Raw genomic sequence first — 16,250 nt, 5'->3', positions numbered from 1 at the left:
TCGTTTTCTCAGCTAACACTTCAACTTTAAAAGGTGTGGCTGTAACTGTATAGACTAGAGAGACATGCATCCTAACGTGGAAGAGGGGGCTTGGGAAAGGTCATGGTCGAGTTTGTCATGGTCGGACACGCTTAGCCAGAGAGCCGGAATCCGCTGAAGGGGCAATCTAATGGCTCAACAGCCAAACAATATAGCTGGTCCACACACCAATGCTCCCACCGTCCAATAAGATAATAAATGACATATTAAGGAAGGTCTCAGAGAGTGCATCCAAGCCTACTGGTCGTGGGCTGGAAGAGTTCTTGTCGAGTTCAGTTCAGCTCTTGGGGACTGTTCCTTGTGAGGAAGGGCTGGCTCTGTCACCCAGTGTACAGAGCGGTGGCCTGAGGAGGACACCAGAGCTCTAATTTATCTCTCTAAAACATTCACAGAGGAATGGGACAGCAGCTTTGAACTTGCACTACAGAGGAACTGAGACCAGCACGACCCTGAAAGAGAGAGTGACTGAGGTCACCCACCGTGATCTCTGGTACCAGAGAATGCAGGCAGAGAACTCCTGTGTGCAACCAGCAATAGCTGTACTAGTTTTTAAAAAACTGGTGTCTTTAAGTCATTTGAGGTCAGCAGAAAAGAAAAAAAGAGAAAATACTATTGACACACAAAGGAAGTACATGTCCTTCTCATGAGGAATGCAATTAAAAACACCATGTTAAATTATTCAGGATTTACTAAGCAAATCCCCTATCCCCGGTCTTAATACAGAGTCTGCCTGTTCTTGATTTAAAAACAGAATCCCCCTCCATCTGCTAGGGGCATGATGCTGTCAAACAGTAGTTAAGAGAACCAGCGTGGGCAGACTGACCGACCGTGAGCCTGCCTGTCTGTGTGCCAGCAGTGGGGACCTACTGTACACTACCACAGAGAGGGCCTCCATAGGCCCATAGAGAGAGCAACCATCCTCCCTAGGAGCGCCACTCCAAACTCGGAATGAACATTCTTCTTCTTGCACAAAAAAAATCAAGCTCTCACCCAAACAGGCTGCCAGTTATCCTCTGTTTCCAGGCAAAAGAAGCTGCTGAGGATCAACGGGGGATGAATGGGTCCTCATTTGTACTTAATCCAAAGCTCCTCGTGAAAGGGAGATGACATGTGGGGTTAAACTCCTCCAGGCTATGCACTCTTTCAGTGTAACAGACAAATCTTTCCGGTGCATTTTTTTCGATCTTCCCCTTTTTTCAGTTTTAATGTACTAGTGTAAAAGTAGGTATTTTAATGTGGCTCTCCCTCCTTTCCGTCTGAAATCTAAAAGTAGAAGCACATTTTAAGAAACGGTGGACTAAGTGAATTTCTGATGGCCATCAGGTCATCCTTGGGGGAAAAAAGAAAATGGGGCGAAGAAAACAGATCAAAGAGCCCTTCCAGTCTATTCAAATGGATCTGCTCCCAGATTACATTGTGTCCTTGCACAGTTTTAAAAGAATGGGTCACTGCTGTTTTATTGTGGAGAAGCTACTACTAACGAAAGGGACAATACAAAGACTAGCACTGCCAGCCAAGCGGCTGAAACTTCACCCTGGGTTTAATTGCACTGAACAAGGGAAATGGGGAAGCAGGGCAAACAAGGGACAAAAGAGCAGGCAGCAGAGGAGGTAGAGGCTATTGGCAAAAATAAAGGTATGTTTTATGGAGGCCTAGTGTCCGGGGTGGGACATGTGATCTGCGTGTCCAACCTGACGGAGGAAATAGTGAGAGAGGCACTAAGGCCAGCAATTTAAAAAACAGAACGGTCTCTTCTCCACCCCCCCACCCCCCCCACCCCTCACAAACACACTCTTTTTCTCTTTCATTGCTTACATTGCATATTATAAAGGTGGTTTGACACAAGATGTAATCCATGACAAATCACAAGAATAAAACAAGTGTATGTTTCCTAACACAGGATAAAGTGTAACGACTCAAGGGGACACTTACCAAGCCAGAACATGTAGATATGGCTGCAGAGGAAGCTGTGAGGTTGCGTATAAATCCCTGATACAAGCAGTCCTGATGGGCTGGCTCCTGTGCCAATGTGGTGATGCCCTCTGTCCCCAGTACCTGTACTGTGAAGCCCTCTGCCACTACCATGGAAGGCTGTAAGTCCAGGTGCATGTCCCACCCGAAGGCAGATAGTCTGTAGTGTACAGGGCCCCCCATGGACGGCAGGGACCTCTTCTGCCGGCCTCGCCGCAGCATATCGTGAGACACATACCCACCCTGAGCATCCACCTCAATTGGCGTCACAAACACGTAATCTGGAGGAGAACGACAGAGACGGTCACTTACCAAACCCACATCCAATGGGTTCATCTTATTTGCACAAAGCATTTGCACAAATCTCAATTCCCTCTAGTCTAATTATACTGATCACAGTATAATTGGTCAAACAGTGTCATAATATTTAACTGATTTATGAGGGGAGTATTAGACATCATCATGTTTCAGATCCAAAAGTCATAAACTTTATTCCACTATCATAGCCAATATCAATATAATAAACATTTATTCAATAAGAACACGAAGACACCCATTATTTAGGAACAGTATCAGACGCCACGTAGGCCTAATAGGAACGCCCAGAAACAAATCCAGATCGTTTTTTACAGTCACATCCACTCTCACTGGTAAATCAAAGAATGTAAATCATCTAAACTAGACTCGCCCCGTATCCGGCTGCTCAAGGAGGAAACTGCCGCTTCTGCAGGGAATTCCTTCACCGGCATAACGCGCGTGGCTAAAGTTAACCAGCCAAGAAGATGAGAGGCAGTATGCGCGCAAGACACCATGAGCGCTTTAACTGGCGACTCATCGATAAACATGACACACCAAATACAAGTAATGCGTTTTATTATTTCTGAACAGTAGCTATGTTATTGTTTCATTCTAAAGGACTGTAAAAGTTACAGGCTGTTGCAGACTACAATGCTGTTAGTAAACATTTTCTTATCAGTTATGGAGAGAAGTAAACAACCGGCCCGTGCAAAATACGAACCGTGATTCAGTCCACTGGTGTCACTGGCAAAAGTGGACGAAACAGAGTAAATGGAATGTGAGCAGTAGATATGCAGCGTCTGCAAAACGACAGGTAGGAACAAGTTAATGGCACAACAAGCGCAACAGTGTACTGTAACAGGCAGCCTACTGCAATTTAAACGTATATCTGATTATACAGTTGTCACCTGCCTTCAATGTGTTCCAGAACCACAGAGTAGATAAAATCTTCACTGATGTGCAGCTGACAAGTGGGATAGGCAAAGTCCATATCAAAAGAAAAAGGCAATCCATGTTGGCATGCAATATCCTCCTCTGTTACCTCCTCAAAAAACACAGAAGTAATAACCTGCGGCAGCGCATAATGCAACTGTAAGACATTGCTAATTTCTTTAGGTGCCTTTTACATATAAGCACGTCAAGTCCGCCGGGTCCATTTGGCTGTGCCTGGAGAGGTAAAGCGCACTCGTGCGTCTTTCTGAAACAGGTAGCAAATCGCCGGAGTGCTGACTGTGCTCTCTATAGTGAACAGTGACAGTCAGCTCCTGCAGACTGTAAAGCAGCAGTAGCACCCGCGGGTGGAAACGAAGCGGGGCCAATCAGCAAAGAGCATCATCATCTCTGAGATGAGTAGCCTACTGTTGTGTAGGAAAGCTCTTAACTCTCTTTGGCTCAGTGTTGAGTTGAACAAATTCGTGCTCCCCACACAACCCACTGGGCAAAAGCGGTTTAAATCAACGTTGTTTCCACGTAATTCAATTTCACGTTGAATCAAATTGGATTTGCAAAAAAGTCATCATAAGGGCATTTCATTTTTTTTTCACCCAGTTTTGAGAGCTAAATCCAATGACATGATCATTTTTTGTTGTTGATTACACGTTGAATTGACCTTAGTTGACAACTAACCAAATGTAAATCAAAACAAGACGTTGAACTGACGTATATGCCCAGTGGAAATGATATAGAGATTTTAAATGAATATTACAGGTCGAAGCAACTTTCCACACCAAGGAAGATACAGAAAGTATTTGATTGGATGCGAATTGCGTAGCCTATAATTCAAGGTCAGATTTTCATTCCACTTCTGGAGTCTTATAAGAAATTGCCCACCTGACTGACCTTTGTATGAAATGTAATTATAATTTTTCACTTACTTTTTTCAAGTGTCAAATGTCATTTTTGCAAACGTGTTTTTTTCACTTGTCCAGTGTGTGTTTACACGTGATTTGAACACTTGTTATGATCATTTTGCACTTGCTTTTTCCAAGTGTCAAATGTCATTTTTTGTTCACGTGTTCTTTACACCTGTCTAGAGTGCATTTACAGGGGATTAGAACGCTTGTTATGGTCATTTTTACACAAGTTTATTATACCTGTTCAGCCTAATGGGTAAGTAATGGCGTTTTTGTAGTTGTTTTTGGATAATTGCCGAAAACAACTTATTTGGTAGAATTTAAGCATTTATGTATTGAAAAAAAGCACCGAATTTTTTTTCTTCATTTTAATTAGCTATCCATCATTGTTCCTTGTCTGAAGTATCAAGCACTAAGTCCATGTGAAAAAAAATGATGACACTTCCCATCCACAGATGGGATTGTTTTGAGAAAAGTACCTACTTTGTTTGATAAATAAATTAAAGCAATAATAGTCACTATACTTTCCAAACCACAAAGGCTGGATTAAAATGTTTTCTTAAAAGGAATTTATAAAAAAGGAGGCAGCAGAGGAAAGGACCAGGGTGCAAGTTCTGGTTTCTCATGAATTCTCCCTTCCTCCTCCAATGTATTCCATATTGCCCACTTCCTCACCAGACAGTAGCAACAAACTATTTTAAAAAAGGGGCTAATTTCATTCATCTACAACATTTAAAAAATGGTAGTAGACCTTTACAGTAGACATTTCCCCGACCATAGTCTAGCTCAAAAATAATGAGACTGTTTCAGTATGTAAAAAGTAACAGTACAAAACATACATTATTTTAGCAAACATAAATTAATAAGTGAGTTTTGACTGAATACATATTTAATAAATGTTTCAAAACAATACAAAATTACTCACATCAGGCATAAAAAAACATTAGAAACAGAATAAACTCAAATAATGATGTATTTATTTCTGATGTAACAGTTGTTCATGAAGCAAACATTGTATGACTTGGTGAAGATGTAGAGAAAGAAGCTGCATGTTTTCCTCCCCCTCCTTCATGCGTGGTGCTTGTTCAACATAGCATTTGGAGATTCCTGTGAACATCATCAGTCAAACATGAACAGCAACATCTTCCTAACAAGAATTTAGACCAGACAATTCAACAGAATTCAGTCTTGTTCTTGTTGATGATTGGTACAACATGAGACAGATAGCAAGTAAGCAAGGCATGGTATATCAGACCGTATACCACGGGTATGAGTCAATATTACTTGTTTACTGTTGGTAACCAGTTTTTAATAGCAATAAGGCACCTTGGGGATTTGTGGTATATGGTATTTTGCACCGTTTATCAAAAGTGTTGGAAAAACTTGTCTATAATCAACTGACTGGCTTTAGACCATTCCAATCTTGTGGGCCGGCTAAGGGGTATTGGTGTCTCTTAGGGGTCTTTGGATTGGTTTGGCCTGGGTCTTTGGCCTACCTCTCTCAAAGAGTGCAGTGTATAAAGTCAGAAAATCTGCTGTCTCAGCCACTGCCTGTCACCAAGGGAGTACCTCAAGGCTCAATCCTAGGCCCCACGCTCTTCTCAATTTACATCAACAACATAGCTCAGGCAGTAGGAAGCTCTCTCATCCATTTATATACAGATGATACAGTCTTATACTCAGCTGGTCCCTCCCCAGAGTTTGTGTTAAATGCTCTAAAACAAAGCTTTCTTAGTGTCCAACAAACTTTCTCTACCCTTAACCTTGTTCTGAACACCTCCAAAACAAAGGTCATGTTGTTTGGTAAGAAGAATGCTCCTCTTCCCACAGGTGTTATTACTACCTCTGAGGGTTTAGAGCTTTAGGTAGTCACCTCATACAAGTACTTGGTAGTATGGCTAGACAGTGCACTGTCCTTCTCTCAGCACAAGCTGCAGGCTAAAGTTAAATCTAGACTTCGTTTCCTCTATCGTAATCACCCCTCTTTCACCCCAGCAGCCAAACTAACCCTGATTCAGATGACAATCCTACCATGCTAGATTATGGAGACATTATTTATAGATCGGCAGGTAAGGGTGCTCTCGAGCGGCTAGATGTTCTTTACCATTCGGCCATCACATTTGCCACCAATGCTCCGTATAGGACACATCACTGCACTCTATACTCCTCTGTAAACTGGTCATCTCTGTATACCCTTCACAAGACACACTGGTTGATGCTTATTTATAAAACCCTCTTAGGCCTCACTACCCCCTATCTGAGATATCTACTGCAGCCCTATCTACTGCAGCTCCTCTTTTCAGTTCCCTGCAGCTAGCGACTGGAACGAGCTGCAACAAACACTCAAACTGGACAGTTTTATCTCAATCTCTTCATTCAAAGACTCAATCATGGACACTCTTACTGACAGTTGTGGCTGCTTTGCGTGATGTATTGTTGTCGCTACCTTCTTGACCTTTGTGCTGTTGACTGTGCCCAATAATGTTTGTAGCATGTTTTGTGCTCCTACCATGTTGTGTTGCTACCATGTTGTTGTTATGTTGTGTTGCTACCATGCTGTGTTATCATGTGTTGCGGCCTTGCTATGTTGCTGTCTTAGGTCTCTCTTTATAGTGTTGTGTTGTTTCTCTTGTTGTGATGTGTGTTTTTGTCCTATATTCATATTGTATTTATTTATTTATTTTAATCCCAGGCCCCCGTCCCCGCAGGAGGCCTTTTGCCTTTTGGTAGGCCATCATTATAAATAAGAATTTGTTCTTAACTGACTTGCCTAGTTAAATGAAGTTTAAATAAAATAAAATCAAATATGGCCAATACACCACGGCTAAGGGCTGTATCCAGGAACTCCGCGTAGTGACGTGCTTTATAGCTAGGTTAGCCAAGTTGAGCAAATAAATCTCAGCTTGCTAACTAGCCAAGCCAACGAATTACACAACAAATATACACAAAGTAAACAATTATTTTCCAAAAGAAAGATAGTCTCAACCAAATGACAAGTACAAAGAACTATTGCTCTGATCCACAACGTAACAACCATTAGTTACAGGCTAAACAGAAGTATATTGCTATCTAGCTAACTAGCCATGCTATTTCAATGAAAATAAGCTATCTAGCCAGTGTCAGCTTTATAGTTGTAATGCTGTGGAAATAGTTGTTTTAATTTCTTCCTCCATTTTCTCACCAACAATTTGACCCATATTTAGAAACATCTCCTCTCTCCCTGAGTAAGCGATTCATCGCAACAGGCTGGAAGTCAAATATATATATGGTCAATATACCACGGCCAAGGGCTGTGTCCAGGCACTCCACGATGCATCGTGCTTAAGAACAGCCTTTAGCTGTGGTATATTGACCATTCGATCTCCAACTGTCACATAGTAATGAACGTGTAGGGTTCGGGAGTCGGGACGAGAGAGGCAGGCAGCGTTTCTCAGCCAGTCGAAATCATGAATCAGCTGGCATCATTTTTATGGATATATACAAATAACTCTCAATTGAAAAAAGGTCATACCAAACAAAGTGCAGCTAGTTTGCAGTCTTTCCAGCTTCAGTTTGAAGTTATTGTGTTAGCTGTGTTGTTGGCTAGCTCCTCGGAACAACAGTGCCCTAATTAATTTTCTATGCCAGGTGAAATCGTGCCTCATTAGCTCATTGTTATGGATGCATCCAAATAAATGTCTCTAGAAAACAGCTTAAACGAATGCAGGTACTTTTGTTATTCTGTCTGCACTGTTTGACATGACTGTATGTTAGCCGTAGTTGGCTAGCTAGCAATCAAGGGATAAGAACGTTGCCAGCTAGTATGACAATGGAACATTTAGAATAAACAACCGGGTCGCGTCCATAGATGCAGAACAAAAATACTGAACGACTGGGTCACGTCTCTGGCAACCGAACCAATAGAACAAACGACCAGCCGGCTTGGGTAGCAACCCTACATTTGTTTTCGGGACTATATCTTGTGGAAGGATGAAATAGTATGAATAAATTCATCAAAATAACATTTTTAATGAAAATATGTAAATCATTATTTGAATATGTTGGTAACCCGTTGTATAAAAGTGATAATCCCAAAGAAGCTGGTGTTTGGAGGATATATTGGCACAGTTTGCCAAACCAATATGTCCTCCAAACACCAGATTCTTGGGCATTATCACTTAAATACACCATTGCTATTTATGGATCTGTGAAATTTACTTTGAACTGGACTGTTTACAGCATGGGCGGTCATGAGCGGTTTTGAAATCAAAGCGAGAGCTGCGTGTAGAGTGATTGCTTCCTACAAGAGCACAACACATGTACATCTTTGAAAAACAAGTCAGGTAAAGAGCATTTGTTTGGTCTTAAAGGGGTAGTGGTGTAATGGGAGACAGGCTTGAATAAGCTAAGTAGTGTAACGGTACTCGTCCTCGTCTGATGACGAGTATGAAAGATCGGACCAATGTGCAGCGTGGTAAGTGTCCATTTTAATGAAATGCAACTGAACACTGAATGACAAAACAAAAAGAGAAATGAACGAGACTGAAACAGTTCTGTATGGTAAGACACAGACACAGAAAACAACTACCCACAACCCATAGTGGGAAAACAGGCTACCTAAGTATGATTCTCAATCAGAGACAACGATCGACAGCTGCCTCTGATTGAGAACCATACCAGGCCAAACACAGAAATACAAACATAGAAAAACAACATAGAATGCCCACCCCAACTCACGCCCTGACCAAACCAAAACAAAGACATAAAAAAGGAACTAAGGTCAGAACGTGACAGTATCCCCCCCCCCCGGACCCCACTCCGGACCCCACTCCGTCCGCAAAACCTGAACCTATAGGGGAGGGTCACCGCGGTGGCGGCTCTGGTGCGGGACGTAGACCCCACTCCACCATAGTCTTGGCCCACTTAGGTGGCGCCTTTGGAGCGGCGACCCTCGCTGCCAACCTCGGACTGGGGACCCTTGCAGCGGGCCCCTAATAGACATCAGACTCCGGCAGCGCCGGACAGGCGGGAGACTCCTCTGGCAGCTCCTGACTGACGGGCGGCTCTGGCAGCTCCTGACGGGCGGCTCTGGCAGCTCCTGACTGACGGGCGGCTCTGGCAGCTCAGGACAGACGGGCGGCTCTGGCAGCTCAGGACAGACGGGCAGCTCTGGCAGCTCAGGACAGACGGGAGAACCTGGAGGGAGGAGACGGAGAGACAGCCTGGTGCGTGGGGCTGCCACAAGACCCATCCGGCTGGAGAGACCTACAGGAGGCCTGGTGCGTGGAGGAGGCACCGGATGGACCGGGCTGTGGGGGAGCACTGGAGATCTGGTGCATACCACTCACACCTCTCCCTTAGGCTCAATGCCCACATTTGCCCGGCACGGGTAGAGCGCAGGCATAGGACGCACTGCACCCTCCCAGCTCCCCGGAGACACAGCACGCAGAGCCGGCGCAGGATACCCTGGGCTGAAACGGCGTACCGGAGACCAAACACGCTGGGCCGGCACAATACGCCCTGGCTGGATGCCCACACTCGCATGGCACTTGCGGGGGGCTGGCCTATAGCGCACCGGGCTATGAGCACGTACTGGTGACACCGTGCGCTTGACAGCATAACACGGTGCCTGACCAGTACTGCGCTTCCTCCGGTAAGCACGGGGAGTTGGCTCAGGTCTATCGCCTGACTCCGTCAATCTCCCCGTGTGCCCCCCCCCCAAAAAAAATTGGGGGCTGCCTCTCGTGCCTGTTGCGCTGCCTTACCTCATACCGCCGCCGCTCAGCTTTCGCTGCCTCCAGTTCTTCCTTGGGGCGGCAATATTCCCCAGCCTGTGCCCAGGGTCCCTTACCGTCTAGTATCTCCTCCCAAGTCCAGGAGTCCAGAACCCTCTGCTCCTGGTTACCACGCTGCTTGGTCCTTTTTTGGTGGGTGGTTCTGTAACGGTACTCGTCCTCGTCTGATGACGAGTATGAAAGAAATACAAACATAGAAAAACAACATAGAATGCCCACCCCAACTTACGCCCTAACCAAACCAAAACAAAGACATAAAAAAGGAACTAAGGTCAGAACGTGACAAGTAGCCAATAGGCAGGGTAGCATAATTTGTCTGATTCTCTGTAATAATGGTATGGGAATAATAATGTGTTTTATTTTGTAAAGTGGTTTCTTGCATCAAACACCACAACAACATTTTCAGTCACCTCCTTGTCTGAAGGACAAGTGGATAAATGGCAAGCCCAGCATGTTTTTTTCAAAAGCCTCATGGAATGTAGGCCTATATTGAACACCACACATTGGGTGCTACTGTGGGCTGAATGATATAACAGCTATTTCCATGTTAGAAAGTTATGGGAGACATTTTCTCCATTGTTTTTTTACTTAGAAAACTAAGTAAAAAACTGTAAAAAACAGTTCATTACAGAAACAGGGGGGCAGGCAAACGACAGGTCATGGGCGAGGTCAGTAGTCCAGAGCAGAGTCCGAAAGGTACAGAACGGCAGGCAGGCTCAGTGTCAGGGCAGACAGAGGTCAGTAATCCAGGGTGGTGTGACAAGGTACAGAACGGCAGCAAGGCTCAGGGTCAGGGCAGAATGGTCAAAAACCGGGATAGCTAAAAAACTGGAACTAGAGAAAGACAGGAGCATGGGAAAAATGATGGTAGGCTTGACGAAACAAAACTAACTGGAAACAGACAAACAGAACACAGGTATAAGTGCACTGGGGATAATGGGGAAGATGGGTGACACCTGGAGGGGGGTGGAGACAAGCACAAAGACAGGTTAAACAGATCAGGGTGTGACAGTACCTCCCTCTAGGGTCGCCACCTGGCATCCTACCTGGGCGCACAGCTGGTTGACCCTGGTGCCAGCGTTGAAACTCAGCGGTATGTCCCTAGCGGGGACCCAGCACCTCTCCTCCGGGCCATAACCCTCCCAGTCAATCAGGTACTGGAATCCCCTGCCCCGCGGTCGAACCTTCAGGAGGCACCTCACCGTGTACACCGGTTGGCTGTCAATAAGACGGGGAAGAGGGGTGGGCCTAAAAACAGGAGACAAAGGGCTGTGAGACATAGGTTTAATCCTAGACAAACATCTGGGCCGAGGGTATGCCGACCTCTTCCTCTTGTTCCAGGAAGAGTGGGGGCTGATAACCCAGGGAACACTTGAAAGGCGAGAGCCCAGTGGCAGAGCAGGGGAGGGTGTTGCAGGCGTATTCAACCCACACGAGTTGCTGGCTCCAGGTGGTGGGGTTGGCTTAGAAAAGGCAGCGAAGAGTCGTCTCCAGGTCTTGTTTGGCTCGCTCCGACTGGCCGTTAGACTGAGGTGTGTGGAGGACAGGCTGGCCGATGACCCAATGAGCGTGCAGAACGCCTTCAAGAACCGGGACCAGAACTGAGGACCCCAGTTGGAGACCATGTCCACTGGGAGTCCATGGATCCGGACCATGAGCTCAGCCGTCGCTTTGGCAGAGGGTAGCTTGGGGAGAGGAATGAAGTGGGCGGCTTTGGAAAACCGGTCCACTACTGTCAGAATGGTGGTGTTTTCATCAGACGGGAGGAGACACATGATGAAGTCCAGGGATATGTGAGACCAGGGACGGTGAGGGAAAGGCAGTGGTTGAAGGAGAACAGCCGGAGCTTGCCGAGGAGTCTTGTTCTGCGCACAGATCGTGCAGGCGGCGACGAATGCGGAGACGTCCGGGACCATGGAAGGCCACCAAAAGTGTTGCCACACAAAGACCAGGGACCGACAGGAGCTTGTGTGGCAGGCAAGCCTGGAGGAGTGAGCCCACTCCCAAGAGGCAGACAGCATCAGGAGCAAACATCTGGTTATCTGCCCCCCCCCCCCCCCCCCCCCACACACACACACACACCCCGGGGTTTGGCTGGGAACGCTGTGCCTCACCGACCTGCTTCCTTATTCCCCAGCTGAGTGCCATCGCCAGGCACGAGGTGGGAAGGATGGTCTCGGTGTACAAGGTTGTAGGGACTATAGCGGCTTGACAGCGCATCCGGCTTGATATTCTTGATCCCGGTTGTTAGGAGAGTGAGAAGTTAAAAAGCAGGGCCCACCTAGCTTGCCTGGAATTGAGGCGCTTGGCGTTGCAGAGATATTCCAGGTTCTTGTGATCCGTCCACACAATGAACGGATGATCCGCCCCCTCCAACCAGTGTCTCCACTCCTCCAATGCCATCTTCACCACGAGAAACTCATGGTTCCCCACATCGTAATTCCTCTCCGTGGTGTTGAGGCGATGGGAGAAAAAGGCGCAGGGATGTAACTTGAGGTCCAGGGCAGAACGCTGGGATAGGACATGCCCCCACTCCGACATGCGAAGCATCGGACTCCACCACGAACTGACGGGACGGGTCAGGATGAATCAATAGGATTCAATAGTGGGAGCTGTGGTGAAGCGGTGCTTGAGGTCCCGGAACGTCCGGTCCGCAGCTTGGGACCACGTGAACAGAACCTTGGAAGAGGTGAGTGCAGAAAGGGGGGAAGCCATGGTGCTGTAACCCCGTATAAAGCGGCAATAAAAGTTTGCAAATCCCAGGAAACGTTGCAGCTGCACTCTGGACATAGGCTGGGGCCAATCCACCACCGCTCTCTACTTCCCGGGATCCATCTGTAAATTCCCTACAGCAATGATGCAACCAAGGAAGGGGATGGTGACTCGATGGAATTCGCATTTCTCCGCTTTCACAAAAAGCTAGTTCTCCAGCAGGCGCTGGAGGACCTGTCGGACGTGGAGCACATGTTCTTGGGCTGAGTGGGAGAACACGAGGATGTCACCGAGGTAGACGAAGATTCAACCGGTTCAACATGTCACGGAGAACGTAATTGACCAAGGCCTGGAACACAGCTGGAGCGTTGGTAAGGCCAAATGGCATGACCAGATATTCGTAGTGACTGCTGGCCATGTATCCGCACCAGGTGGTAGGCGTTCGAGAAAACGGTGGTCCCCTGGAGTGGCTCGAAGGCCGATTCTTCACCGTGATGTCATTGAGGCCCCGGTAGTCGATGCACGGGTGCAAGGTTTTGTCCTTCTTCTCCACAAAGAAGATCCTGGTGCTGGCGGGTGAGGCAGAATGACGGATACACCCTGCAGCTAGGGAGTCCTCGATGTAGGTCTCCATAGCCTTGGTCTCCAGACCTGACAGAGATTACAGTCGTTCCCGGGGCGGTGTGGTGCCTGGGAGAATGTCAATCCCCCAGTCATAGGGTCAGTGCGGAGGAAGTGAAGTGGACCGGGCAATACTAAAAAACCTCCCGGTGGTCCTGGTACTCCCTGGGTATGGCAGAGAGGTCCGGGGCAACTTCTGAGCCCACCGGAAGACGTCCCGGGGCAGGCTGCGCTGACTTCAGGCAATGGGCATGGCAGAATGGGCTCCAGCCCATGAGAGCACCAGCAGTCCAGTCAATGAGGGGATTGTGTCGCTGGAGCCACGAGAATCCCAATACCACGGTAACCCGAGGAGACTTGGAATTGAATAGCCTCGCTGTGGTTCCCTGACACTTATAGGTTGATGGGTATGGTATTGTGGGTGACCCGGCCTATAGAGCACCCATCCAGCACTCTAACATCCATGGGAATGGAGAGGGACTGAGTGGGGATGCTCAGCTCAGATGCCAGGGTAGCATCCATAAAACTCTCATCAGCCCCAGAGTCGATGAGCACCCGGAGATATTTCGACTGGTTCCCCCACAGCAGGATGGCATGGAAAGGGCTGTGAGTAAGGGGAGAGGAAAAGTTATCTGTATGGTCCACCAGAGTACTCGCCCCTACCGGTGAGCCTGGGTCTTTAAGTGGACAGGAAGACACAATATGACCAGTAGTTCCGCAATACAGGCAACTCTTTGTGTGAAGCCAGTGTAGACATTTGGCTGGGGATGGCCTAGCTCTGCCTAGTTGCATCGGCTCGGGAAGAGGTGAATCGGCAGACTTCGGAGACACTAGGGGGAGGTGGAATCCTTGGGCGGGCGAATGGAATTGGATCTTCTCTCCTTCCTACGTTCCCGTAGCCGCCCATCGATCCGGATGGTCAAGGCAATGAGTGAGTCGAGATCCGCCGGTAGTTCCCGGGCTGCTAGTTCATCCTTAACTTCCTCCGATAATCCGTGCTAGGAATGTGTTGAACAGCAATTCCGTGTTCCAGGCACTCTCACCTTCCATTGTGCGTAAATCCACCGCATAGTTTGCCACACTGCGGGAGTCTTGCCGAAGCTGGAGTAACTTCCGGACAGCCTCTTTCCTGGACAATGGAGAATCAAAAACCTTCTTCACCTCTGCCACGAACTCCTCCAGACTGAGGCATACAGCTGACTGTTGTTCCCACACATTCGTAGCCCAGGTGAGAGCCCTTCCAGACATCAGCGTGATGAGTTACGCTATCTTCGAGTGGTCCGAGGGGAAGGAGGAGGGCTGCAGCTCGATGATGAGAGAACACTGCGCGAGAAATGCCCGACAGGTTCCTGACTCTCCAGCGAAGCGTTCCGGGGGAGGTAAGCGGGGTTGCCGGGAAACTGGGGTGGCCAGGGAGGTCGTGCTGCTAACAGCCGGGTTACTGAGGGGCTGGGAGGTTACCGTCATGGTAGGCTGCCTGACAGACAACCCACGGAATTACTCCAGCAATGTGTGGCGGCCAAGGTCTGGAACCGTTCCATAAGACCACAAAGCAACTCCTCGTACCTTCCAATGCTGGCTCCTTGGGAGGAGACGGTGTTGCGGAGATGGTTCAAGTCTGCTAGGTTTCTTTGCAGCAATCGACCATGAAGGCCTGATTCAAGCAATTTCTTCTGAAAGGTTGATGTTGAGATGTGTCTGTTACTTGAACTCTGTGAAGTATTTATTTGAGCTGCAATTTCTGAGGCTGGTAACTCTAACTTATCCTCTGCAGCAGAGGTAACTCTGGGTCTTCCTTTCCTGTGGCGGTCCTCATGAGAGCCAGTTTCATCATAGCGCTTGAGGGTTTTTGTGACTGCTCTTGAAGAAACATTAAAAGTTCTTGAAATTTTCCGTATTGACTGACCTTCATGTCTTAAATTAATGATGGACTGTCGTTTCTCTTTGCTTATTTGAGCTGTTCTTGCCATAATATGGACTTGGTAGTTTTACCAAATAGGGCGTTCTTCTGTATACCACCCCTACCTTGTCACAACACAACTGATTGGCTCAGATGCATTAAGAAGTAAAGAAATTCCACAAATTAACTTTTAACAAGGCACACCTGTTAATTGAAATACATTTCAGGTGACCACCTCATGAAGCTGGTTGAGACAATACCAAGAGTGTGCAAAGCTGTCATCAAGGCAAAGGGTGGCTACTTTGAAGAATCTCAAGTGTAACATATATTTTGATTTGTTTAAACCTTTTTTGGTTACTACATGATTCCGTTAGTTATTTCATAGTTTTGACGTCTTCCCTACTATTCTACAATGTAGAAAATAGTAAAAATAAAGAAAAACCCTTGAATGAGTAGGTGTGTCCAATCTTTTGACTGGTACTGTACAGTATGCCATTTATGGCAAACAAGAGGTACAACTTGCTGTATGTGATTATTTATGGTGGCTGGGGATTGACTGTGACATTTGTGCACCATGCTTGATCCTCTGCAACTCTTTTGTTGTCCATCAAAGCCCAGGGATCATCTTCAAATGTATATGTGTGTGGAGCTGTGCTATGTCTTTTTGCCTCATTCAACATTAAAAAAAACTCCACCGGCAGGCCAATTAGGCATTGGAAATATCTAAAGGCAAGTCTGTTTGTGACAGCCCTTTCACAGACTATACTTCACAACCAGACAACCAACCTTTCCGCTACTGGAGTAGCCCCAGCATCATTCCGGATAGGATAACATCCCAGTTAGTCAATGGGTCTCTTTGGTATGCAAGCTGATTTGCTGAATGCCTATAGCTAACTGTAGAAATAGAAACTGATCACCCCAGAGCCCCGATACCCTGCCAATTATATAGGAAGTATATTACCCTTGTTGCTGCAGCTTTCCCAGAAAGACCAGTTAGCTGTGCAAGCTGGTCAGGCCCCAGAACTACAACCACAACTGGATACTTTGTCTCCTCACCCTTTGAAGACACTCTCATGTCCTGGT

At 46.9% G+C, this 16,250-nt stretch overlaps 1 protein-coding gene across 1 annotated transcript in view; it reads right to left on the bottom strand.

Moving 5' to 3' along the window:
- LOC120025073 (A disintegrin and metalloproteinase with thrombospondin motifs 18-like) overlaps positions 1-14,734 on the bottom strand; it is a 58,394-nt gene extending 43,660 nt beyond the window's left edge. The window contains exons 1-8 of the mRNA XM_038969508.1: positions 14,532-14,734; positions 14,311-14,450; positions 13,727-13,944; positions 13,403-13,581; positions 12,937-13,215; positions 12,312-12,500; positions 11,235-11,287; positions 1,972-2,291 (exon numbers count right to left, since the gene is read on the bottom strand). Of these exons, the coding sequence (XP_038825436.1) occupies positions 1,972-2,291; positions 11,235-11,287; positions 12,312-12,500; positions 12,937-13,215; positions 13,403-13,581; positions 13,727-13,944; positions 14,311-14,450; positions 14,532-14,734 (1,581 nt within the window). The remainder of the gene's footprint in view (positions 1-1,971; positions 2,292-11,234; positions 11,288-12,311; positions 12,501-12,936; positions 13,216-13,402; positions 13,582-13,726; positions 13,945-14,310; positions 14,451-14,531) is intronic.
- Positions 14,735-16,250: the final 1,516 nt, after the last annotated feature.

This window comes from Salvelinus namaycush, chromosome 30 (genome assembly GCF_016432855.1).
Source record: "Salvelinus namaycush isolate Seneca chromosome 30, SaNama_1.0, whole genome shotgun sequence".
Classification (NCBI taxonomy): domain Eukaryota; kingdom Metazoa; phylum Chordata; class Actinopteri; order Salmoniformes; family Salmonidae; genus Salvelinus; species Salvelinus namaycush.
This window is presented reverse-complemented; position numbering and strand designations above follow the sequence as displayed.